Raw genomic sequence first — 25,177 nt, 5'->3', positions numbered from 1 at the left:
TTGGCTTCTGCTGTATTGAAATTTTTGGTCGACGATGCATGCAGCTTCAGTCAATTTTTCTTAGCGCGGAGAAATCCGTGAGACGCGACGCGGTTGGTTCTTGCGACGCGGAGTTCCATCCCCTCTTCCGCCAGACAAGCGCAATGTCGAGCGAACATGTTCAAAAACACCGACACGCTCTCCTGTTTCTGCATCAGCGATGGTCCGCATGCTTCAGGTGTGTTTGAGTCGGATATAGAGACTCCAAGAGGCCTCCTGCTTCTTCATCAGCGATGCGTCGCCTTCAGATCATCTCCTGCCTTCATCAACGATGCTTTCGCCTTCGAGTCACACTGTCACAGAGCAGAACGTTCATCGAGATGGCCCCTTTCTTTGTATGATACTTTCAAATTCCAATAGAATGGTTAAGACACGACTAGCTCGCGATTCCGTCTAAAATACCAGATCGAAAGATGAATCGGTAGATGAACCATCTGAGCCGAAACGTGTGGTACATGTATCTAACGCCGTGCCCTAATCGCCGGCTGATCGAGCCACCATCGAGTTTTCGAGAAGACAGATCCGGCGTATTTTGACTTACAGTACACACAAGAAACGTGCCAGCTTTGTCAGATGGCTGCCTCCATCGTGCATACATTCTCCGGAAGACCGGCTTGGCCGTTTGTACTCAAACCACTTCGTCGATGCTGGAAGTCGACTCCGATAGAGGAGCGCTATCATGGTGGTAGCAGCCGTTTACCAACTTCCTTGCGCGATATATCGAGATAGGAGCACGCCAGAGTCGTGCGCCATCATCTGTCTATCATGCCTTGCTTCGTGCGCGACTTTGAGAGCCACCGAACCACGACAGCATATCGATACAGTGTGTCCGCCAGCCAGTTTTTCTTTGAGCTCCTCATCTCGCAAGCTCGTGGAAGCGAAGAAAACAAGGCTGCGATACCCGAGTCAAAGTTCTTTCAAAAAGTCCCTGAGCTAGGTGCAAAGAGGCAAGGCCGACACTTTGGTGACCGCGTGCACTGATGATCGACGATGGCACTTCACGATCCGGTGTGGGGTCGAGCAGTTTCGCTGGGAAATCCCGCCGGACCCAGGCCTTGCCTGCGAAAAAGAGTAAAGCTTGTTTCAGATCACTCAGGCATGTGGAAAACGGGAATCAAGATTGGAAGAAGAAGAATGAGTAAAGAGTAATCTCGAATTAATCAAAGGTGAGTCGCAACCAGTGCGCTCATGCAAGAGGGGGTATCTAGAAACAATGCATCGGCTGGCTGGAACAGGAAACAGCGCCGGATTGCAAACAAAAAAAACTCCAAGAAATGCTTTCTTTGACCAACCCGAAGGATGGAACGCCATGAATGAACCCATCGTAATCTGGTTGGAAGTGTCCAGAAGGGTCGTGTGTCGTGAAAATAGATCATGCAAACTGTGCATGATGGTGTCGTTGTCGTCGTAGCATGGAAGACCGATAGAATGGTCTCGAATAGAAGACCGGCGGTGCGGTCAAGAGGTGAGAGAGAGTCATAGAAGGACAGATGTGTTCTATGAGCGTTGGAGATAGCCGGTGATGTTGGCACATCTCAAGCAGTAGAAGGAATTTAGACCGTAGGCAATCATGTTGGCCGCCTTGCCAGTCGACACATCGATGCTTTGCGAGCGGTGGCAGCGTGAGCATCTGGCGACCTCCATGTGCATGTTTCCTTGGCTCGACGATGAACTGTCTGACTCTGATAGATCGTCGCTAACGACGAGGACGTTCTGAAGAGGTTGAGGTTGGGGCCGTCTTGGGGCAGAGATGTGTGCGACCTGAGTTTGGAGTTGGAGTAGAGATTCCATTCCGGAGCGAGTTTGAGTGGTTGAGGGAGATTGCAGGCAAGGTCGATAAGCAAGCAATGGGTTTGATGGATCAGAGACGATGTTTTCACCAGGTGGAGTGAAAGGAGTGGTCAAGGGAGTCTCGTCGTTGTATGAAGAATAGTTGGTGTGTTGGATGGAAAAGTAACAAACGCCCTGAATGGGAGAAGGGGCTGTATTTGAAGTGGACATTTTTGAGACGGGAAGAGGAATCGTAGATGCACGAAGTTGAATCGACCAGATGGAGCGGAGGTAGCGTACATTTATTCGGTTTGCAGCAGAGCTCGATGATCGTCGACTGAATCGTTGATTGGCTCTGGAAGCCCTTGGAACGAACAACCTGGGCGACCGCTTTGCGTTGGTTTTGGTTGGTGTTAGGGCCGTAACTTAAACAAAGCCACCGCCAAGGCGCAGCGATACATCGCCTCGAACCGGACTAAATTTTCTGCTGTTGACTTGTCAGCGGAGAGATCATCCGATTCATCAGCCAATCGACAATTCCCAGCCATGGCATGTCCTCTTCCGAATCCCGGCAAAGTCAAAGAGCCAATTTCAACATCTCCATCCTCGGTGTGGACCCGTCCTGAGGAGATCGTAGGAATCTTACCACCGAGATCTCAAGGCTGACAAACACAAACACTCAGCCAGCCAGCCAAGTCTTTCGAGGTCGTATTCTGCAGACGCCCGTTGCTAGGTGTACGTGTGCTGTATGCAGTCCGCCGAGGGCGTCTGTTCACCAACTGTGGCTGCCTCTCCAGTCCATTTTGGTGTCTCAAACAAGTCATTGAAATCCGCCTTCTCGAGTTTTCGACGTTGACCTGAGAAAACGACTGTTTTGATGAGGCTGTCTGAACAACTACTCGTGGGTACAGCTGAATTCTAGACCTGAAGCTCAAGAAGAAACATCGCCTCTCCGCACTTGCGCGCCGTTGCGGCTGCGGGCCTGTCCGGCGCCGCCTTGCACCCTTCCCAGCCTGCGCGCTGAGACGCATACTAGTACGGCTCTTACATTCCGAGATAGCCTACAATAGATCAATCTGCCAGTGCACGAGCATCAGGCATCCAGCGCAAGAGACGCATGCGTTGTAGTCCACATCTCAAGCCAAACGGTGTTGCACAATCAGACTAACACTACTATCTGACCGAGACGACGAACGCCAACTCGTTGCAACAGAGTCTGGAGCAGTCGAAACATGTGCAAGGGCGACATCCACGAGCTCCTCCTCGCGTTACCTAAATGCGAGCATCATATCCACATCGAAGGTGCTCTCACACCACATCTGCTTTTCAAACTTGCTGTAAGGAACAGCATCGATCTCGCCTGCGCTGACGATCAAGCGTATGCCAGCGAGGAGAAACTGCAGGCACGTTATGGGTCCTTCGCTTCCCTCTCGGATTTCATCCGGTACTTCTCATTCGGTAGCTCTGTTCTTATAACGGCCGTTGACTTCGAGGAGTTGGCATATACCTACTTCGTTAAAGCCAGCGAGCAGAACGTCAAGCATGCAGAGGTGTTCTTTGACCCACAGGCTCATACGAGTCGCGGCGTAACTTATGAGACCGTGGTACAAGGTCTGTCGCGTGCGAAACAGCGAGCGGAGCAGAACTTCGACATTAGTATCAAATACATCCCATGTATACTGCGCCACCACGGACTTGAAAGTGCGACAGGGATGTTCGAGGAGGTCATGGATGCTGGCCACTTTGCAGACGGCACCGTGTGCGGACTCGGCATGGCCGGAGATGAACTCGTACACCCACCCGAGTACTTCGAGACAGTATACAACGCTGCGAGGACAGCCGGGGTACGGTGCACGGCACACGTGGGCCAGGCGGGTCCAGCAACGTTCATATCAGCGGCGCTTGATCATCTCAAGACCGAGAGGGTTGATCATGCATGGATTGCGAAGACAGACAGTCAACTGATGCAAAGACTAGCAGAGACAGAAACGCTCGTCACGCTTTGCCCAATCTCGAATGTCACGCTTGGTTTCATAGGCAGCATCGCAGAGGCACCCGTCAAGGATTTCCTCGATCAAGGTGTACGATTCAGCGTTAACAGCGACGACCCGGCATATTTTGGAAAGTACATCCAAGAAAACTACTGCGCTGTCCAAGAGGCATTCGGACTCAGTAGCTCCGATTGGAACATCATCGCGTTGAATGCTGTGGAAGGGTCTTGGTGTTCAGATGCACGGAAACAGGTCCTCAGAGAACAGGTTGCTGCGGCAATATCATGCTGGCAGGCTGCACGAGATACACAGTAGGAATAGGCATCTACAGACCATGCCCATGCTAGCCCTGGCCATTACGAAGCAGTCTTACGGTATTGTACGTTTGTATTCAGGGACTCTCTGGGGCCAGAAGGTCGCCATTCAACACCACTCGTCTATGTTAGCCGATACGTCCGTGTATTCCTGCAAGCCATTCGTGTTGCGCAGTGCAGTCTGCATGAACTATCTTGTTTCCGGTCTCACTGTCGCCGACAGGTGCAACTGTCCGCACAACCGTCAGAGAGGTCTTTAGGCCTTCGACTCCGAGTGCGAAGTTCTGGACCGTTCCATCTTACCAAGAAGACTCCTTGTTGCAGTTTTGTAAAGTGCCTCTTTTGCAAGTGGCACGAGAAGAACTTTTGCTGCATTTGTCGCATGAAGAGGCTGAGTTGAAAGAGGCTACGCGGACACTCAACTTTGTTGCTGTCAAAGTTTGTCGCGACTCGCAAGGTGCTGTGGCAAGGTTATTGATGATTCTTTGTGATTCGTTGGCAACAAGTCGTTGGGCTGGGTCCAAAGGAGGGGTTCGCGGCTTGGCCAGACTTTTATCGAACTTTGTCCGTTTCATGTCAACAGGTACCGTTTCATGTCTCGACACCCTTTGCGACTCGGAAGGTCTCCGAGGACAATCAAACAATTAATCAAAGAGGCCGAATCTCCACCAGAGTATTGAATGGCCTTTGTCCTTGCTGTCTAGAAGTGTCTGTGGAGCAGATAGGCGTCAAGGTCTGGAGTTCAGCCAGCGCTGCCCAGAGCTCACACTAAACGCAAGGCGTTTGCAAACAAACTCATCAGCTCACGGAGTGCATCGTACCACCAGCCCCCCTCAAGCGAGGAAGATGCTTGGAAAGTTGGAAAGTTACAACCGACAGGTTGCCTGATACAGGGTCCATCACCTTATCTGATGTAAGCGGAATCGATTCGCAATCTTCCAGTGTTTCGTCGCTGCCTGATGCACAGCCCGAGCATGAAACACGCAATACCGAACCATGTCAGGGCAGCTTCGTTTCCCTTGCTGTCAAAACGACCGGCTCCCGGCAATTGTGTTGAAAAGTAGACACGACGCCTTGGTGGACGCCTTGCGCTCGAGGCCAAGTGCGCCTTGAGGTACTTGACAGCTGAAGGCGTGCTGTGCCACCACCATCCTTCATCCTTCGGCCTCCCAACCTCTCGATGCAAGTGAGTGAACCTTTGAATGACACCGAAGAGGTCGCGCTCGGACAGCGTGGTCGGCCTGGACAAAGACGCAGGTGGAAACCTTTTAGGCTCTGCTCTCTACAGTACAGCACTTTGAATACGACAGATATACGCGAGACTCGAGTTCGTGAGATGGCGGAATGGTGTAGGCCACAAAGCATACGACTATGGTACTCGTCAGAGGTGACCCGTTCCATTGACTTAGCAAGAGATCGCGCGTTTGACGATACCCTATAAGTTACATAGTCATGTCGAAGAGTCGCGAGGCCGGTATAGCTGTAATGCCAGCACTCCGTCTGATACCAGTCCAGTCGCAAGAGCGACCTTGAGGCCGCCCAAGAACAGCTGAACATGGAGCTTCAGGTACATAGAATGGGACATGGCACAGTATAGACGAGTAACTCGGCAATAGACTCATACATAGTATGAAACAGAATTGAGGCTCTGGTAGAGGCGGTTAGAGTTGACGACGTGGGCTGTGCAGCGAGAGCAACACGTGAGAAACACAGAGATAACGATAAGGCCAAGAATGAAAAACGGAGGTTGGCTCCGGAGGAATGTTCCTCTGTGGCTTAGCAGACGAGGGCCGACAAGAACTGTGCACATCTTTGCGCAAGGTGGAATGGGATTGCGGACTGCGATTGAGTTGTCCTCGGAGAGTGGGAAGCAGGATCAGGATTGGCTAATGGCAGAAGGTCGTAGAATTGATGATGGCGGGTGGTGCTGTGAGTCCGGGAATGCCAAGGCCCTCGCAGAGCCCCACGTTGGCAAGCGCGCTCGTCATAGGCAAAGAAGCGGTTTATCTCCCGCTCGCATCGTCCATCGCTGCTGCCCATCATACACCACAATCTCCACCGCCTGTTCTCCCACTCTGCTGCACCGGCATTACAACTTCCATATCTCAGCCACTCATCTTCATCACCAACAGACATTCCAACCATGGGCAAATCTCCCAACGTCTACGCCTTCCCCGGCGTTGCCGAACTGGCTCCCACTCTGCGCCAGTACGTCCTCACACAACAACAAGCTTCCATTGAGCGCCACGGTTCTTTCAGAGTCGCCGTCTCAGGAGGCTCCTTGCCCAAGACTCTCGCCCAGGCACTCTTGTCAAAGGGCGACGGCACACCCGCCGACACAGTCGACTTCAACAAGTGGGAAATCTTCTTTGCCGACGAGCGCTGCGTCCCGCTAGACCACGACGACAGCAACTACAAACTCCTCAAGGACGAGCTGCTGGACAAGATTGACAAAGAATCTTTCGGCGAGCCCAAGGTCTACCCCATTGAGGAAAAGTACCTCCACGATGCTCAAGAGTGCGCGGATCAGTATGAGAAGGTTCTCGTCTCTGTCTTTGCCGCTCGCGACTCTGTCAAGCTCCCTGCCTTCGACTTGCTTCTTCTCGGCTGTGGACCCGACGGTCACACTTGCTCGCTGTTCCCCGAGCACCCTCTGCTGCGCGAGACCGATGCCTGGGTCCTGAGCATCTCCGACTCGCCCAAGCCCCCACCAAAGCGCATTACGCTGAGTTTGCCTGTTGTGCTCCACGGCGCAAAGATTGCCTTTGTGGCTACCGGTGCTGGCAAGAAGGATATCTTCAAGAGCATCTTTGAGACTGAGGAGGGTCGCGCTTTGCCTTGTGGTCTGGTCAACGAGGGTGCTGGTGATAAGGTCAGCTGGTTCACCGACAATGCCGCTCTTGAGGGCGTCAATGTCCCCCGCAGAGGTAACTTGTAAAGTGGCTCCTCCCTCTGCTTGTGCGAACAACAACGACACTCTCTCTTACTCCGGTGGAATTGACTTCCGAGGAGTTCGCATTAAAACACACCTGGAGTGTGAGTGACTGGATCACTTTTCCCTCATTTCTCGAAACATCGATATGATTCGTATGAAGGATCCGAGGCTCGGAGGACGAGAGCAAACAAAGCTATAGACCACTGAGAAAATGGAGAAGATAAAAAAAAAAAAAAGCAAGGCACACAGCAGATACATGTCTGTCGTTTATATCTTTTAGCGCGTTTATACCACGGAGGAGAATCGCAAGTCATCCTTTCCCTTTATCTAAGGTGTACATTTCGTGACGGACAGTTCATGCAGTGCTGTGGATATAGCTTTTGTCTATGAGCTGATCATTTCTTCAATTCGCACTTTCAAGTCTGATGTCAAACCTGTTTTCCCACGTGGGAATAGGCATTTAAGCTTTCAGTTTATTCTCCATAACACACGTAGGAGCTTTTCCCGGTGCCGTCCGCCGTCTCGTCTTCAGTTGATTTCAATTGCTCATTTCATTGCTACATAGGAAAGTCGTTTCTTCTGGAGTCATGTGCTTCTGATTCGTAGCTCTTGTGCGCAGTCTTTCCCTTTGATTGCTGCCGTGTCATTACTCATTGTCTTTTCGTCCTCATCCAGTTTCGTTCTCATTGCTCTTCGTCCTCATCCATTTTCGTCCTCATTGCTCTTCGTCATGTGCCATATCTATTGTCTTCCCTCTTCCAGAATTCTGTCGTTCTCACTGGATCGTCAATTCTCAGCCCGCTGTGCATGCTCAAACTCGGCCTGCTCAAGCTCGGCCTGGAAGGTTTTTGAGTATCGGACGCGGGATTGCAGCTAGAGGTTGTCTGTCGCAGGTTCGTCAGAAATGCGGGCTGTTGAATCTTCGTCCCTGCCGACTTCGGTAACTGTAAGGTCGAATGTGCCTGAGTGAGATCCGGGGCGGTTGTTATCTAGGACTGCAACAGAGGTCTTGCACGCAGGAGATGACTTCGACTTGTCGCACCAAGCAAGGCGATTACTCTCGTTACCAGTGTGAATACAATCGATCTTATACTTCGCGTCTTGGACGTCCTTTCTAGCAATCTCCCTTGCAGTAGTAAGGTCTTGAGTTACTCTCTGTCCAGCGGCCTCCAGCTGTGTGATTTGTTCGTGTGCCTCTTTGAAACGACTGATGCTACTTTCCTGTGTGATAACCATTCTAGTCAAAGTGTCCTTGACAAACCTCTGGTAGTTTTCGTACTCCGGTGTGTTGGGGCTGATGTTTGTGGGAGGGTATATTTTGAAGCCATCAAGGAAGGCCTTTGCGTGTGGGCCTAAAGGAAAGCTGTCCTGGGCCTGGGAGACCTGCTGCTGCTGGCGTGTTTGCTGTTGTAATGGGTAGCCAGTGGTTGCAGCAGAGATTGAGCTGTCCTCCTGGCGAGCTGTGATGGCGGCGGTCGAGGTATTTCCAGGAGCGTTCTTAGGGCTTTCCGCTTCCTTGCTTGGCTCGGCCGTAGGACAGTCAAGGGCTGGAAGCCTCGAGATCAGGGCGAAGAGGCCTTTCTCGTCAACGATCCTGGAATTGCGTTCTCGTAGGACTGCGAAACTCTTTGGTCCAGTGTTAGCTCCCACGACAACGTAATCAGTGCTCTCGCTAGGTGCCGGGGTGACTTTTCCACCGTAGCGTTTGACCAGAATCTGAAGTTCTTCTCTGAAGTCGCGTTCAACTTGGCCTGTGAAGACGAGACTCAAACCAGCAAGACAATTGTCAGCGCCGTGGAAGACTTCGAGACTACCAGTTTCAGGGGTGGAGCTGAGAGTATGTGAGATAGTAGTCATATGGCTGAGGTGAGGATACGGACTAGTCAAGGGTCCGACGCTCTGAGATCCAGTCTTGTTGTCTGCTGAGTCCTTCATAGGTATGCCCCCGGCACCACTATAATAATCTGCGAAAGGATACTCGTATGTTTCGGCGTTCTGCTCGGGTTGTACCTTCTCGGGGTGTGTGACCTCGGCGATGCGTGGGACCTCGGCGATGCGTGGTTCTTCCCATACGTTATCCATCTGAGGTTCTAAATTGAGATTGCTTGACAGGTGTTGGCAAGATGCAATTGGAGTGGTAGGGCATGATTCGGCGAAGGGGGCTGGAGGGTAGATCTCAACTGCATCTGCGACCGAGTCGGTGCCCTCGACATTGGTAATTCCGGGTACGCTACGCCTCGATGACTCTGATTGGGCTTGAGGGCTTTGGGGGGCGTGGTTTGTCCAGTCCAAGTCTTCCAACCCACTTGTAGTCGATTTCGACATGTTGCAGTCGAATTTGCGGGCAGATGCTCTATCGTTGACAACTTGACAGTTTCCAGAATCCATGCTGTGGGATTTCTGTTCGAGCTCGCTGCAGCGAATATCAGTCAAGATGAATTGAAGGTCGCACATGTCTTGGATTCGAGCATCGGCTGTGCAGTCAAAGATCTCGGGGCTCACTGTGCAGGGCTTGGAGCTTTTGTTGTAAAGTGCCAATGCCTTGCTCACAGCAACGCTAGCACCAGAGTTCTCGTCATAGAACTTCTCCTGAGGCCGCACATACTCGAGAGCAGGGAAGATATAGTCCTCGATAATGACACTGCGCATCCAAGACGATGTCAAGGGTAAAGTCTTGATGTTGACTGCTGATGCTAGAGATTTGGGAACGCCAAAGAGGAGGACTAGCGAGTCACAGAAATCCCAAAGACCAAAATCGTCATTGTAGTTGTCGAAGAGATGGGTGCCGTCGGTTCTGAGGCCAAGGTGAAACCAGCGAAGGGCGGAGCCTCTTAAGAAGATCTCAATGTTGGTGATGGACTTTGTGCGAAGTACGCGGTTCACTCTACCAACGAAGCTCGAGGCATCCGTAATGTATTGCTGATCGCTGTGGCCGCGCTGGACATAGTTCGGATAGAAGTAACCACCAATATCGGCGACAGTGGCAGGTGCCTTGTCTGGTTGTGGGCTGTGTGGCACATTAGATTTCTGAGATGAGATGCTTGCTGCATCAGAGCAAGAAGAGGCTGAGTCGGAATCACTAGGTGACTCGGGTGGAGTGAAGTGAGGATTGTCAAGTGCGAGGTCGTCAAGCTTGTTGGAGAGAGCATCGAGTTGATGCTCGAGTGCTTGAAAACGATCTTCTTGGGTTTTGGCGAGTGTACCTACCGTTGCGCCGATGTGTTTGATCTGTTGCATGTTATCTGCCATGGCAGAAGACGACGAGTCGACCTCGCTTGAATCGCGTGTCAACATGTTGGATTGTTGACGAGGCTTGTTGAGAATTGAAGCGGTGCGTGGGTTCATGAGATCAAGCTGCAGCCTGAGCTCTCTGAGCGAGGTGTTAAACCGGTCATCCATGTTGATGGACTACAAAGGTTTTGTATGTAGTTTACGGGTCATGAGTTCCACTCAAGCTCCCTTATCACACAGTGAAGTGAAGTGAAGTGAAGTGGATGGTGTTGTGTCGGTCAAGTGGTGGTCGCTAAGGAGCCGAGCAAATGATGCAAACACGGAGCTGTTTCACAGTCGTGTTGTTCACTTATCAACATCAAAACATCACTTAACTCTCTTCGTCAACGACCGTCGTTTCTGCTTTTTGCATTTCGGACATTGCTTTGTTCCTATCGCAGAGTTGAAGTAAAATAGAAGCCAGCCATTGGCAGCTGGAAGATAGACCATGTCGTCGCGGATGCCCTCTATCCGACGTCCTGTGAGGACAGCGACAAACCCCGAGGTAGCGTCCTATGGCCACTCAACTCTCCAACAGCGCTGAGATGGTGTAGGACTTGGTAGACAATGACACCACAGTGCAGAAGAGAAGTCAGCTTCCACAGCTGACGCCTCGTTCAGTCAAGATAAAAGACGTCTCTACCTCGAGCTTGCCAATGTCTAGTCTGGCGAAACCGACCACGGGTATTCGAACGAGAGCAAAGGAAGAGAAGGCCGCTATGCCACCTCCTTCAGCTCCCCAGTCCATCCGCAGCCGTCCAATATCCCAAGCACCTACATCTACCACTGCTACTTCGACGAGGTCGGGATTGGTCGCTCCCTCACGAACGCTGTCAACTCGAGTACCTGCCTCTTCAGTAGGCACCGTTGCGAAACCGCGTGTACCGTCGCATTCTCGCACAGCCAGCACCTCGACTCTCGCAGCCTCGAGCACTACAGACTCGGCCTTGAAGCGGTCTGCCACGCTTTCTTCGACGGCGAGACATTTTCGATCGCAAAGCTCGACCACCACAGCTTCGACCTCTAGGCTCGCTACTCCTTCCGACCCATCGACCCCGATCTCTGTCAGGAGCAGTGCAGACCCCGTCAAGCCTCTGGTCAGACGTCTTGTTCGACCAGCTCCTACCTCAAGCGTACCCAACCTCGAACCCTCCACCTCAAGACCGGCGTTCAACACGCTCCAACAACACTACAGTCCTGCCAAAACTACCTTGCCCAAACCGCCAGTTCCATCGTCTCGAGCCGCTCCATCAGCTGAAGTGAAAGCTGTCCAATCCGGCGCCGTCTTCGAAACCACAAAACTGCAATCCGAACTTCTATATCTCTCCATCCTCCACGAAGCAGCCGAGCCAAACCTTCGCAGCTACGAGAAGAGCGCCAAAAGAGCACTACAGACAGAATTCGAAGCGGCTCAGGAAGAGGTGGGACAGATACGAGAGCAAGAGCGCATATTCCAAGAGCAAGGAAATCTGGTTGCTATAGCAGAATGGCTGGGTGTCCAAGGAGCACAAGTACACCCCGAAGCTGCGGAAATGATACAGAGCCTAAGCGGCTGCTTCAACGAGCTCATGATGCTCTCAGCTCCCGAAAGCAAATATACGGCCTTGGTGCACGATTTCTCGGAATGGGCAGCTGAGGCGACTGAGCAGGACAGGGCACATATCTTCTCAGGGCCTCTGCCTCAGGATTGGCATCACACACATGCTTCGATTACACAGCGTTTACGGTTGGTGGAGCGAGAAGTTGAAATGCTGCCATCAGCACCCTCGAGCACAAATGAAGAGGCTCCAGAGTCATCCTTGGCTATTATGCTCAAGTGTCTGAACGACTTGGTCTTGGGTATGAAGGAAGAGTTGGAAGCAATGATACGGCTTGAGCGTCAAGTAGTGAGTACGGAGAAGCAACGAGTGAGCAATGCTGTAGCTGGATTGTCCATGGATACGCTGCTGCAGAGTTCTGAAGAGTGGACAGCTGCTTGGTAGCACAGTAATGCAGTATGTATATAATCATTCCTCTTGCGAGAATGAATTGCTCGCAACAACAAGCTACCCAAACAGACTGTGTTTTCTCGTGACGATAGCTTCTATCACCGAGTATGTGTTGCGTGGTGATCATACCCTGTACAATCTCTTCAGAAGGGTGTTCGTCAATCGCTAGTAGGCCAAAATCCGCAAGCATATGCGAGGCAGATGGATGTTCGACATATGTCTCCAGACAAGGCTCTCAGAATGTCGATCTGAGCAGGTGTTTGATGTCCGAGATGTTCAAGACTGAATCCGGGATATATCTCATGCCCACGGCGCAGGCACAAAAGGTCTCGCCGTCGCAGCAGATCCAAGAGAAGCAGGTCCCCTCTGTCCCAGCTGGGTCACAAGACTCGGCAGCATTTCCTCCAAGATATGCGCACACCTCAATCCTTCCTTTCCAGTGTTGTTCGCAGACAAGTGCCCAAAGAATTGATCTTCACCTCTGACACCGCCAATGTTCACAATGCCGATCGGCATGCCTTGTTCCCTTGCTCTTTTTACCAATCGCCAGGCTGAGTATGTGGCTAGCGAGGAGCCGAGTACGAGCACTCTGGCAGCTTCATCAATGGCCTTCTCAGCGGCAACCTTGGTCGTGTCAGGGATGCTTTCACCAAACATAATCACGTTTGGTTTCAGGATCCCTGCTGTTGAGTTGCCATGCTTCCACGCACCATCCTCATCAACCTCCACCACATGTTTCTTCCCCTCTTTATCCTTTCCCGGATTCGCCAGACAACTCGGACACGCCGGATACCTAAACGTAGCATAATCCACACCGGGCACATCCACATCACCGTCTGGATTTGTTTTGAGTCCTAACCTTCGTCTTTCGTCTGGGTTTTCGGTGGTCAGGGCTCCTGAAGCGAGCATTTCGTTGAGGAAATCACTCCATGCTGGGTTGAGGTTCGCGAGGTCATTTTGGAAGAGTTGGCGATCGTATTCTGTGCGGCAGGTGGTGCAGACTGCACTTCGCAAATAGCCGTGTAGCTCGAGAGTGCGGATTGAAGGGTGGGCTTGTGGGTGGAAGGAATCGACGTCTGTGGTTGTTGCTTGTCAGTCATTTGACCACTCTTTCCAGTTCTCTTGGTCGAGTGTGGGTGTAGATACTCTGAGTGATGACACTAGACAAATATCCCATACGCCCTAGATCGGCTACTGCCCTATGCGCAGCGTTCGGCTTGGATTTGTTCAAATTCGTCCAGCCCAGGAAACTGCGCGCCCAGTATCGTTTTCTCGCTGCATGGTTGGCGACAAACTCGTGAAAGTAGATTGGTCGATAAGTCTTGTTGAGAGTGTAGGTGCCTTTAGTACCTCTGTAATCGGCAAGACCAGACGCGACAGAGATACCCGCTCCAGTGAGCAACACAGTCTTGTCTTTGGACTTTGCTTGTTGTTGTGGCGTCGTGGATGTGAGAAAGTCGGTCAGGGCGGCGATTGCACCAGACACGGAAGCTGCGGCCGACGGGATGATTGTGGGTGCTGGGAGCGGTGCCGTGTATGGGATCCGCATCAATTGGCCGACCATGTCTACTATCTCCCTTGCTCTTCTTCCACGCGACGGTTCCTGCTACTGGATATCCCTGAGATTGAAAGGGACTGTTATGCTTTTTGGACTTGGTCTGGACAAAAGGTTTTGACTACGTCATGGACTTGCTTCCGGGATCAATTCCGCGACTGCGGCCAGGGTCACATTTTGGTCTTGAGCATGCTCTGGGACGTAACTGATGAACATGAAAGAGAGAAGAAAGGTAGACTTCATTATATGACAAGATGATTAGAACAGAACAAGTGCATAGTTCCTCATTTGCGAGACGTAGCGTTCCATTTGCTATACCCAATAATCTGTCGTGCATGGCCATACAGTCCTGTCCAAGAGTTAGAGAAATGTGGTAGTGTCTGTAGCGAATCTGGTACGTACCCATAGTAGCCATCAAGATAAGGTAAGGTGTATAAACAATTGAAAACAGAATCATCATCCAGAAAGTCGTGAATTCTGATCGAGCCATTTGCGTGATCGCAAGTGTGAAGATGAGACAAACGACACTGTTGACAATGGTCAGTACTAGAGTCATTCTTTGATTTATGGTCAATGGAGACTTACGTTGCAAACAAGAACCATTCGGCCATCGGGTATCGGAAGAAGATCAACTTGACAAGGTCTGCCGGGTTCTTCGGCCAGCCGGTAATGATAAAAGACAAAAGCAGGCAAGTGTGCTGAGTGACCAGATAATAACTGATCTCTCTGACAAACAGCAGAGACAGCACACCAAATCTCTCACTCACAGCCCTCTTCTTGTCAGGAGGATTGTTCCAGATCAAGGGCATATGGCGCAGCGAAGCCTGAGTCCAGCCTTGTGCCCATCTCATGCGTTGTTTCCAAAACGCTGCAAAGTTGGTTGGTGCCATCTCGTACGACAAGACATTCATATCGTGAACGGCTTTCTTGCCCTCACCGTAAGCACGCAATGCTGAATCAATATCTTCGCACAACATGTGTCCATGCATCTGATGTCCCTTGAGAAGATCAGCCTTCCAGTATCCATTGCTGCCACAGAACAAGCCAAAGTTGAATAGTCGACTGCGTCCTGGGTGAGAAACTGCATAGATCTTGTCAAACTCGATGGCGATCATCTTGGTAAAGAAGGTCTCGTTGGTGTTGTATACCACACAACGGCCTTGAACGATGTCTACCGAAGAGTCTTTCATGAAGCGTTCAGCGGCCCAACGAGGGTTGTAGGGGTGTGGGAAGTGATCGCAGTCGAAGATGGCGATGATATCAGCGCCAGTGTTGGACTTGAAAAAGTAGTTGAGGTTATCGGCTTTAGATTTGGAACCCGGGACATTGGTGACGGTGAGTTGTGGGTATTGTTTCTCCATTTCTGTCAATTCAGATTGCAGAGGTTCGATTGGTTTTGGCGTGTTGTAGACTAGATACCGTCAGTCAGGCCATGCTTCTGAGTTGAAGTAGAACAATTTACCAAGGTTGATTCTCAGCTTGTTGCGAGGATAGGCCAGCTCATCCAAAGCATAACACACTTGATCCTTGACGATGTCCTGTTCGTTGGGTAGATATGCCACGATCACAATGTCGATGATTGGAAGCTTGTCGTCGGGCGTTGGAAATTGGGAGCTATCCTGATCAACTTCATAGGCTGCCTGCCTAGCTTCGCGAAGAGGGGAGATGCCGAGAAACGCTTCGATCACCGTACACATGGCAATGTAGAAGTTGACAGCCATGTAGACGAAGTAGAAGACCTTGATGGTTCCTTCGGTGGCTGATGTATATACTGCAGTTGAAGCGATGTAGTAGGTGGATACCAGGACGAAAGGGGTCCAATCGAACAACCATTCTGACAGCCGAGCGATAAGACCTTGAATGCCCATGCTCAGTCGTCGTAGTGAAGACGATGTGGTCATCTGAGGAGATGGCATCTCAACAGATGTGACGCCCATGGTCTTGGACATGCTGAAAGCAACGGTATGGATAATATTGGTGCAAGAAGATTGATACAAGATGATTTGAGGAGATGCTTGGAGATAGATCAAGAAGGAGCGAATGACTGAAAGAGTGGAAGAGACTTGATACCCAGATCGAAGAAGTGATAAATGCTCGATCACGACAAACGGATGAGATATTAGCTGTACCCGAGTAGCCTACCTTTCAATCCAGAGGATTCAATTCTCCGACCTCCAGAAAGCACAATCTGAGGACAGCGTCGGACTTTCGTCCTCACTGACTGCACGTCGTCGCCTACGAGCCGCTATGCGGATTCCCGAAACCATCTGGAGTGCATTGCAGATCTCCACATACCAGCATCAGTGGTTGTTGAGAAGCCACGAGCGATCTCAGATACCATGCTCTGACATGTCAGGGCTGCATGTGGATGGAAGAAGTTGAAGCGCTTGCTCAATGTGATTGTCGGGGTGGATCACGGCGTGTCGGTTGTACGCGGCTCCGACTATGGCTGCCAAGTATAGTGCGGCTCGGGGAATTTTTCAACGAATGCAAGCCAACCAGCGCACCATGATATTGGTTTGACTTCTCGTCTACTGCAGGCTTCGCATAGACTATGTTACTCATCCCCAGGATGCAAGCGATCACCCTTGTTGCTGCTGCTTGCATATTCCAGATGCTTGAACATTGCAAATTTTCAATGTCCGAAGACTAGGGTATGCACCCCGAAGTCAATCACAACGGGCATTCACAAGTGGGTCGTAGATCGATAGGCGGGCGCGATATCCGCTGTCGAGTAATCAGGGTGTCTGCAGCTATGCGGACCCAATCGAGGTAGGTAGTAGCAGGATAGATATCCTGTGAGAGTCTCGAACTTGACAACTCCTCCAATACGCCTGAGTCTCATTGCAAATCACCATGGCACATAACAAGTTACTCGTATCCTTCAGAGATACGTTCTCCTCCAAGGTCTCGACAACTACACAGCAACAAGACTATCTCTATGGTCTTCGCGGAATTCTTGCCGTCGAGAGTTTCCTCTGGCTATTCCTCAAGACCTTTGTCCCAGCAGTGGTCACCAATGAGATGGCAGGTCCAGCTCATCAAGTCGTCGTTCGCAAGGTCTTCTCCGCGCTCTTCTGGAACGAGAGCCTGATATCTTCTTTCTTCATCATACTATCAGCACGCTCTATCTGTATCAGCTTCCTGCAAGAGCCCACTGCCAAAGCATTCGCTCGCTCGCTGTTGACTCGACCTCTACGCATTGGCATTCCGCTCGCCTTTGCTTTGGCCTTCTCCATCTCAATCTTTTCTTCGACCAGCACAGTCTACATCGATCTGGCTGCACAAGCTCTGAAGAACCCTGATCTCGCCGTACCTACTATGCCATCCAACGCTCTAGCATCCTTCAACACGATCTGGGATGTGTTATGGGTTGTCCGCGATTTCGGAAAACAGATGGCGAATCAAGCATTTCCAGGTGCAACCATGTGGGCCCCATCATTGATCTACTCGCAAAGCTATACCACATATATCGCGATGGTCATCCTTCCATTCACAAGAGCTTCTTGGCATGTCCAGGCCATCACGATGTTCAGCATCGGATCTTTCTGGTTCAACTCTTGGGGGTGGTACTCAGCGGCTGGACTTTTCATCGCTGACTTGTCTCAAAACCAAGACCTCCGCGCACGTTTGAATCGCGGAATCAAAATCAGTGAAAGCGTCAGCTTCCCCTATTGGATACTGGCCATCCTGTCTGTTGTTGCGGGCCTTGTCATGAAATACCTTTGGGTGGCCGCATTGCCTCAGCATCTTCGCGCAGAGCTGGCTCTCCATCCGTGTCTCCATCTCACTCAAGGGCTGACCACTCGCAATTTCAACAAGGATCAAGCCTATGCCAGATTGGATGACTACCTGATCGTAGTCGGTATCCTCTTCCTTTTCGAGATGTCAAGCCGTTTGAGATCGGTCTTCTCATCAAGGCTGTTAGTCCAAGTCGGGAAAAGATCACTCAGTAAGTACTTGCAGCGGCATTACACATCTTTCATGATACTAACAAGGCTTAGGTATCTACGTGGCTCAATCCTTAATGCTTTACGTTGTCAGTCTTAGAGTTTTCGTTGCTCTTCATGTGCTGAGGAACATGTCCGTGGCTTCTGCAAATGCCGTGGCCTTCATCTCTTATCTCGGTCTGACGGCTGCATTTGCCGAGGCATTTTACTGGACAATCGAGAGGACATCTACCTGGTTCGCCAGACACCTCTTTGAGTGGAGCAGAACTTGATATGTGTTGAGTCTACAGCTCGCACTAGGAGGATGATTTCTATATTTCACTAGTTTCAAGTTTCGAATTTGACCTCCTGCAACTTTCAGTATCGTACTCTGACCATTTGCTTCGAGTCCAGCGAGCGTGAAGACCACCGTTCGTGATCACGTTATGCTGCTATCTGTCGTTCCGTGTTTGCCGCCAAATTAATGTAGACCACCCGCATCAACGATGTTCAATCTCCGCATCGTGCATATCTCGGACATTTCTTATCCCTCAAAATGGCAGTACTTGTTTGGTGCACAGATCTCTGTGCACACGGCCGTAAACAGTCATCTTAGATGGTATAGAAGGGCAAGGAGCTGTTCTCCGAGTAAAGAGAGCCATAAACGCGGAAGATCCCATGATAAGGAACAAGGTTTCGGATGCCAACGTCACTGCCGAGGATCTTTGCAGCCTGTGCTCCCAGCCTCCTTCAACCAGATTCCAACAATCTCCGCTAATCGCTCAACGTCCGGTATGCATCAATCCAGTCACAGAGATCAATCTAGAAATCCGGTGTCTGAACGAGCGTGGGCTTCGACATGATCGATTTGTCGAAGATCTGCCTCGCGTCATGGTCTCTCGCTCTTCCCGCTTGACCCCGAGATAAGAAGGGTTCAAGGGTCAATTGAACGCGACAACTTGATAAGAACAGATTCTGGCAGTTCGCCGGTCTGGGGAGCCGACACATGCGTACCTGCATTCGACTGTGGGTCCTTGAGATCTTTTGGAAGATCGCCAGGGAACCATCTACTCCACCATGGACGTTTCCGGCCATACGCCTCTCCAAAGCTGCCACTTTGACGTCCGGTCTAGCGAGGCGGCTCATCTCATCAATTGTCTGGAAGCAATAACGTCTTGACAGCACACAGTCTCTTCGCAAAATGTGGTAGATCAACATGTTATCGTCCAACCAGAAGACAGGGCAGGATGCTCATGTCGACATGGATGGGATATCCTTGTATACCTGCATGACACAACTGTCATCACGCTTCACTGCAGTCTACAGAAGCGTACCTGCTTTGAAACATGCACACTGGTCCGGATAATCACGCAGCATGAAACCACACTGCACACGCTTCGGACATTTTCCAAATCTCCCAGGCCAATCCATGTTCTGAGGCGATTTCTCTAGCAGATGTATTGGACCCGTGTATGGTCTGCGGTTCTGGTTGGGTCCACCTTCTGAGCCCTAGTGGCTTTTCGGACGATTGGGCGGCTTCGTCTCGATACTACCACATAAACTCTGAAGGTAAATTGAGACGCTAGATGGACTACATTGCCGCGGCACTAGATCTTCGCTCTACGGAGAAGAACGACATCCACCATGAACGGGGATTGTGTCCTCCACCCAACCGAATCCATAGACATGCATAGCGCCCATTGGCATGGACATTTTGGCTGGGCAGATATATCCCGCATCAGTCATTTGGTATAGGTTATCATTGTACCAGGCGTCAACGTCCCCAGCGAACTTCTTCACAGCATCTTGTACTCCTCTTCATTTGACCACTCTTTGCATGACATCATGCGGTCGTTCCTGTACTTTCTCGTTGGAGCAGGCACTCTAATCGAAGCTGCTGCTTCTGACTCCTGTGCCTGCGGCTTCTATGATAGTTCCACGAAGCAGGTGTTCACCGATTCAATCATCGTCTATTTCAACGAAACACAAGAAATTCCGGAGAACATATTTCAAGTACAGTCCTACGCACACAAGGCCGAGAAGGGATGGAATAGCTTGTACCGTGAAGGTGCTGTTGCTGGCAACAGTCTGATATCCACCTCCTCGGAAACACAACAGGCTCTAAATCTCTTCGTAAATCCGAGCACGAAAGAACACGTCGTTGACGGCGGTTCCATCAAATCGCAACGACAAGACATCCTCCATGGCAGTTTCCGTGCCTCTGTCCGAGGATCAGGACCTTGGACTGGTGGTTCCGCACTGTCGATGATGCTCCACTTCAACAAGACAAGCTCCATGGAGATTGATATGCTGAACAACGACAACCCTGAGAACGCTCGAATCACCACTCTCCTCAACGGTGAGTATCCCTCAGAAGAGTATGGCTTGAACTACACGGCCTTGGAGAAAGGCTCCGACAGCCTGTCTGCTGTCAATCCATGGGACTTTATTACTATTCGCATGGACTGGACCAAGGAACATGTCAACTTCACTCTTGCAGAAAATCTAACTCGATCAATCGTGCACAAGAAGGAGTCGTTCCCTACAGAGCCTATGCCGTTGAGCTTCAAGCACTGGTCTACCGGTGATTCCGAATGGATGCAAGGACCTCCAAAGAACCGCTCGATCGCCAGTGTTGCCTGGGTTAGAGCATTCTTCAACTCCTCTGTCACGACCACCGCACAGCAACAACAGTTTGACACGCGATGCAATTTTGCTATGGCATGTGACGTTGACGATAATACTCTGAGAACATCGACAAACTACACATCCGCTTCGCTTAAAGCATGGAAGGAGCCTCCTAGAAACGAAAAGTGGCAGTTGCCCTCGGGCATTGTCGCCGGCTCTTCCTCATTTTTCGGTGTCATTGCGCTCCTCAATGTACTCTTCCGCAGAAGACCATGGGATAAGCTTTCCTCGAAGAAGGGCAAGGCTGAAGAGCATGCGCTAGAGCCACTGCCATCAGCAAGCAGCAACGACAAACTCCACATGGCTCGATCAGCCTCCAGCTCGACTCTCGGTAGTGTCGGAGCCGCCAAGTCGAAGTGGGATTACAAGTGTACCACTGCAGAAGCATCATCGTCAAATGTAACCACACCCTGGGAAGCCAGGACACCAGCAATGTCCAGAGTACCAAGCACAACAGACTTCATTGACATGGCAATGCTTCGTAACAAGATGGCTCAAGATAATGCCGTGCCATTTGGTGTTCCACTCAGTCATACCAAGTCACTAAGGGAAAGTCCTTCCACTGGCAGTGATGGTTGGTCCAGCAATGGCCACACGCTCGTCTGTCCTACTCCAGAGATCAACTTCAGCAAGCCGATCAAGAGTCCTGAGACTATCCGAGAATCTGTTGAGATCAGAGTGCTTGAAAGAAAGTCTCTTGAGTCCAGCGAGAAGCTCAAGACAGCCATCGTCACTGCACATGAAGTGCCTAGTCATTCGACGCTTGCCGCGAGTCCTACTCTGCCACCTCGTACCTCGGCTCCTCCTAAGCGTATTGACTATCTTGCTGGACTTGTTGCGATATCATGTATTGGTGTCACTCTCATCCACTTTACGCTCACATTCATTCCCTATGCCGGTGGTCTGGGCTATGGTAGACACTACAAGTCAGAATTGTACTCACGCTGGTCGGCCACACCCATCCTGCTGAACCCTATTTGGATTGGTCCATTCTTCACTACTTCGACCCGCTTCTTGGCCCAAAACTTCCTGCGTACCGGAAATCTTGCTGATGTAGCCAAGAAGATGTTGCTCAGAGCACCTCGTATGGTCATACCTGCGATAGTCGTGGCAGCTCTGGAATACTTCTTCATCGAACTTGGTCTAACTGCTAAGTTGGAATGGCTCCCGTCTATAACCTGGTCCACATGGCCATGGGTCACCAACTACCCCAACTTCGGATGGTTCATGAACGAGATTCTGGAGCTTGGCTATTTAATTCCGAACAAAGCTCCTGGTATTGTCAACCACTACTGCGTAGGTGTGTTGTGGACGATTCCTGTACAACTCCAATGCAGTTACACGACACTGCTCGGTGCAGTGATGGTGCGTGAGATCAAGACTCACTGGAAGCGTTTTGCTTTCTACTCTTGGTGCATCGTCGTGAACTGGTACTCCATGAACTGGGGTAGTTGTTTCTGGGTTGGCCTACTCATCGCCGATCTTAACGTCACCTACAACTATGTAGCATGGCTACAAGCACGACCTAAATATCTTTATCCAACCTTTGCTCTGATCTGGGTGTTGATCATCCAAGGACCTCTCTGGACTTTCCTTGAAGATCGTGGCTTTTACACACTTATGACACGAGAACGCAACATTCACCCTAACATCGCGACTGGCGCCGCTCAAGGCGAGGTCGATTCGATGTATCCGGCCTACTTCGAGCCCCGCCTCAACACTATCCTCTTCGCTGGTGCTGTACAGATGATGACAGAATTGTCGACTTCATTCCAATGGTTCCTCTCGCTCAGAGTCTGGATTATGCTGTTCCCTCACACGTTTACCATCTACCTCATCCACGGCTTCGTGTTTTGGTCGTTTGGAGCTTGGCTTTGTGTGACTCTTGCCTCGATGGAGATCTTGCCTTACTGGGCTATCTGTTTGATCCTGTTTGTCTGCTGTTATACAGTCATTGGTCTTGCTGCCATGTGTATCACTCCGTTCTCAGAAGGTACAGCATTGGCACTTTGCCGAAACTGTTGGAGGTGGGCTAGTGAAGAGCCTGTGCCTCATCGCAAGACTCTGGAGCCTTTCCGTAGAGACCTCTTCTTGACTAGGAATGGTGGAGGGGATAAAGATGAGGAGACAGTGGTGCATGGAATTGTGGAGGTGATTGACGGGAAGAACTTCAAGGAGGAGAAAGGGGGGAAGGGTGTTGTGGAAAGTCCGTTCGATGACGCGCATGAGGTTTCTTCTTTGTCGTCTGGATCTGGGCCTGCATCTGAAACTGGAAAGAGTAGGGAATCTGTTGATGATGCTATCGCGCCTGTGATTGTTACAGAAGTACCTTCCGAGGGATTAGGTATTCACTTCGATGAGAAGAAGTAGATGAGATACTTTGCTTGTAAATTGTCACTTCTTTATGCTCTTATGAAACACTTGTTTAAATTCTGATTCGAGAAGCTGCCTCCCATGAACCGGTGATACAGTTGCCTCATCGGAAAGCTCCATCTATTCTCATATGTCGACCTACGCCCCTTCCTGCGAAAAGTCTGTAAGTCTTGATTGTATCTTCCATAGCTGCACCCGAATTCGGCTGACGCCCGTTGTCTCGCTATTCCCTGAGCTCCGTGTCTCACATCATCATCCCCTCAAATCAAAGCCGCCAAACACCCTGGCGCAAAGGTTCGTAAAACAATGGAAGCGTGATAGATGCCTCAGTGGTGGTCGGAGTACCTGCCGGAACCTCGCCATCACCTTTGTGCTTTCTGGTACGCACAACCAGATCCTCCAGCATGGCGATCCACTTCGCGACCACGTTAGCCACCCACTCTTCGGACGCTTTCTGCTCCTGCACCTGCGAGTCCTTGACCAACCCCCAGGTCGAGCTGAAGACCTTTCTTATCTCTTCGATGTCATATGCCACCTCTGACCACGCCCTTGCTGCCTGTTCGAGATGTTTCAGCGGCTCGATCTGATCACAGGCTTTGAGCTCCAAGGAAGATCGCGTGCGGGACACGAAGGCATCATTGCCCACACACGGCTGAGACTCTCCTTGACAAAATCCGACCAGCATCGATGCACATTCTGAGATGTTGTGCTGGCTCAAGCTTGCCAGCTCTAGTGCGTCATGTCTCAAAGGCTTCAAGCCATTCAGGAAGACCGCACCATCGGACACAAAGCGCTCGACAGGTGAGTTGAAGATATATGGAGCCCAGTCGCCCAGCTTGGCGCGGTAACCGCGTGCCTCGGATTCGACCATGTCTTTGTAGATTTGAGTGCAAGCTTTCAGAGTATTCTTGTTTAGCAGGTACAAGTCTTTGCCGAAGGTTCCTGCGATGGATTGCGCTTTGCATCGAAGAGTGTTGAGTGTGTCGTGCTGACGGGAAATGCTCAGCTGACATTCCAGATGGTGGATATCATCCAAGTGAGCCGAGCTGTCTTGAGTTGAGAATGTCACCTTGGGACGCGCGATGCTTGCGTGTACAGACGTTCCAGATGCACCGTTCTTGATTATGCCGACCAGCAGGACCAGAACGAGTGTAGCGAGATGGGATCTCATGGTGTGAAGGAAGTTTTATCGAGTTAGAGAGCTGCTGGCAAGTCTGTCTGCCCTTGATGCTCACAGCTTCACAGGACATATCTGCGAGTGTTATATCTTCTCACCATGACAAGAAACGTATTCTAGAGACACTGAGCTCACAAAGAGCAAATTTGCATGTCTCGGTTTCATCGCAGCCCACCAAATGTATCCTGTCTGGTTTTCCGGAACCCATGGTCAGCCGCTTCCAAGTCGTCCGAGCAAGGATCGGTCTCAGATTCTGTGTTGGCGTTAAGACTCCATCATCTGCTCATGAGAGTCGAACCAAAATTTTCGCGACATGCTTCACCACATGGGCATTGGACAACAACAAAGACATCAACAGCATGACCGTTTTGGTCTCATTATAGCTCGTTATCAGCAGAGTGAGACTGTGATCCAGGTTTATGCGTTTGGCAGGAAGCTGAAGCCTGCGTCACCTCGCTCTGAGACTGGTCGATGTTGCTAATGTTGCTAACCACTTCACACAAGAGGACAAACACAATCTGGAGGAGCTTTCGCTTGCGTGGCGGCGGACATTGACCCGAAAAGTGATCATTGGATACCGAAATTACTGAAACAAGGAACACCACGTCTTCACAAACTGATAGGCTCAGATGTTCGGACTCGTTCTTCCTTGGTCCTCCACAAAGGTTCTGATTCCGCACGCACGCCCGGGACATTGATTAAGTCTTTCTATTCGTTCCAACTCAAGCACAACTCATCGAACAGGTCGGTTAGCTCAGTTGGTTAGAGCGTGGTGCTAATATCCTCCGATACATGGCACGCCAAGGTCGCGGGTTCGACCCCCGTACTGACCAGTACATCTTCTTTTGCTCGAGAGTCTGTTGTTTGTGATATAGGGGTGTTATGGTGGCGGAAAGGAGGAAATTTTTGCTCGATGTTGGTACCTGCCTATTTGGGATGAAAGCTTGCTCTGGGCGTCGAGTCTAGCCGTTCTGGGGCACGACTTGGCGTTAGGGCTGGCTTTTTGCAAACCTCATCTCGTATCGGTTCTCGAAATCCTACTATTTATGGCTTATCTTCATTCTGATAGCTCCGACTCCGTGTGATTGTAGTCGTAAAATAGGTGCAAGAATTACAGTTCTGAGCATACTGGTAACATTACTTGGACG

General features: G+C 50.7%; 10 protein-coding genes across 10 annotated transcripts; 5 read left to right on the top strand and 5 right to left on the bottom strand.

Annotated features, from left to right (window-relative positions):
- Positions 1–1,536: 1,536 nt before the first annotated feature.
- M436DRAFT_78333 (uncharacterized protein) lies at positions 1,537–2,040 on the bottom strand (the record flags this gene model as incomplete). Its single annotated transcript, XM_013575867.1, has 1 exon — positions 1,537–2,040. One exon carries the CDS (start codon positions 2,038–2,040, stop codon positions 1,537–1,539), a length of 504 nt encoding a protein of 167 aa, XP_013431321.1.
- A 1,001-nt stretch (positions 2,041–3,041) lies between these two features.
- Positions 3,042–4,115, top strand: M436DRAFT_69551 (adenosine deaminase; the record flags this gene model as incomplete). The annotated part of the gene is made up of 1 exon (XM_013575704.1): positions 3,042–4,115. The coding sequence occupies one exon, from the start codon at positions 3,042–3,044 to the stop codon at positions 4,113–4,115; it is 1,074 nt and encodes a 357-aa protein (XP_013431158.1).
- Positions 4,116–6,257: 2,142 nt separating this feature from the next.
- Positions 6,258–7,052, top strand: M436DRAFT_78331 (6-phosphogluconolactonase; the record flags this gene model as incomplete). Its single annotated transcript, XM_013575866.1, has 1 exon — positions 6,258–7,052. The coding sequence occupies one exon, from the start codon at positions 6,258–6,260 to the stop codon at positions 7,050–7,052; it is 795 nt and encodes a 264-aa protein (XP_013431320.1).
- An 870-nt stretch (positions 7,053–7,922) lies between these two features.
- M436DRAFT_78330 (uncharacterized protein) lies at positions 7,923–10,448 on the bottom strand (the record flags this gene model as incomplete). Its single annotated transcript, XM_013575865.1, has 1 exon — positions 7,923–10,448. The coding sequence occupies one exon, from the start codon at positions 10,446–10,448 to the stop codon at positions 7,923–7,925; it is 2,526 nt and encodes an 841-aa protein (XP_013431319.1).
- A 527-nt stretch (positions 10,449–10,975) lies between these two features.
- Positions 10,976–12,301, top strand: M436DRAFT_60404 (uncharacterized protein; the record flags this gene model as incomplete). Its single annotated transcript, XM_013575553.1, has 1 exon — positions 10,976–12,301. The coding sequence occupies one exon, from the start codon at positions 10,976–10,978 to the stop codon at positions 12,299–12,301; it is 1,326 nt and encodes a 441-aa protein (XP_013431007.1).
- A 306-nt stretch (positions 12,302–12,607) lies between these two features.
- Positions 12,608–13,871, bottom strand: M436DRAFT_39210 (Sir2 family protein; the record flags this gene model as incomplete). The annotated part of the gene is made up of 2 exons (XM_013575505.1): positions 12,608–13,383; positions 13,454–13,871. 2 exons carry the CDS (start codon positions 13,869–13,871, stop codon positions 12,608–12,610), a joined length of 1,194 nt encoding a protein of 397 aa, XP_013430959.1.
- Positions 13,872–14,146: 275 nt separating this feature from the next.
- On the bottom strand, positions 14,147–15,811 carry M436DRAFT_60402 (uncharacterized protein; the record flags this gene model as incomplete). Its single annotated transcript, XM_013575552.1, has 4 exons — positions 14,147–14,211; positions 14,265–14,389; positions 14,448–15,273; positions 15,325–15,811. The coding sequence occupies 4 exons, from the start codon at positions 15,809–15,811 to the stop codon at positions 14,147–14,149; spliced, it is 1,503 nt and encodes a 500-aa protein (XP_013431006.1).
- A 907-nt stretch (positions 15,812–16,718) lies between these two features.
- On the top strand, positions 16,719–18,084 carry M436DRAFT_69546 (uncharacterized protein; the record flags this gene model as incomplete). Its single annotated transcript, XM_013575703.1, has 2 exons — positions 16,719–17,814; positions 17,867–18,084. The coding sequence occupies 2 exons, from the start codon at positions 16,719–16,721 to the stop codon at positions 18,082–18,084; spliced, it is 1,314 nt and encodes a 437-aa protein (XP_013431157.1).
- A 1,618-nt stretch (positions 18,085–19,702) lies between these two features.
- Positions 19,703–22,621, top strand: M436DRAFT_27624 (uncharacterized protein; the record flags this gene model as incomplete). Its single annotated transcript, XM_013575124.1, has 1 exon — positions 19,703–22,621. A coding segment is annotated over one exon (2,919 nt), but the record flags the coding sequence as incomplete, so codon positions are not given.
- Positions 22,622–23,117: 496 nt separating this feature from the next.
- Positions 23,118–24,023, bottom strand: M436DRAFT_60399 (uncharacterized protein; the record flags this gene model as incomplete). Its single annotated transcript, XM_013575551.1, has 1 exon — positions 23,118–24,023. The coding sequence occupies one exon, from the start codon at positions 24,021–24,023 to the stop codon at positions 23,118–23,120; it is 906 nt and encodes a 301-aa protein (XP_013431005.1).
- Between the last annotated feature and the right edge of the window lie 1,154 nt (positions 24,024–25,177).

This window comes from Aureobasidium namibiae, assembly GCF_000721765.1.
Source record: "Aureobasidium namibiae CBS 147.97 unplaced genomic scaffold scaffold_2, whole genome shotgun sequence".
In the NCBI taxonomy this organism is placed as follows: domain Eukaryota; kingdom Fungi; phylum Ascomycota; class Dothideomycetes; order Dothideales; family Saccotheciaceae; genus Aureobasidium; species Aureobasidium namibiae.
The sequence above is the reverse complement of the archived record's forward strand: the minus strand, read 5'-3'. Positions and strand labels throughout refer to the sequence as shown.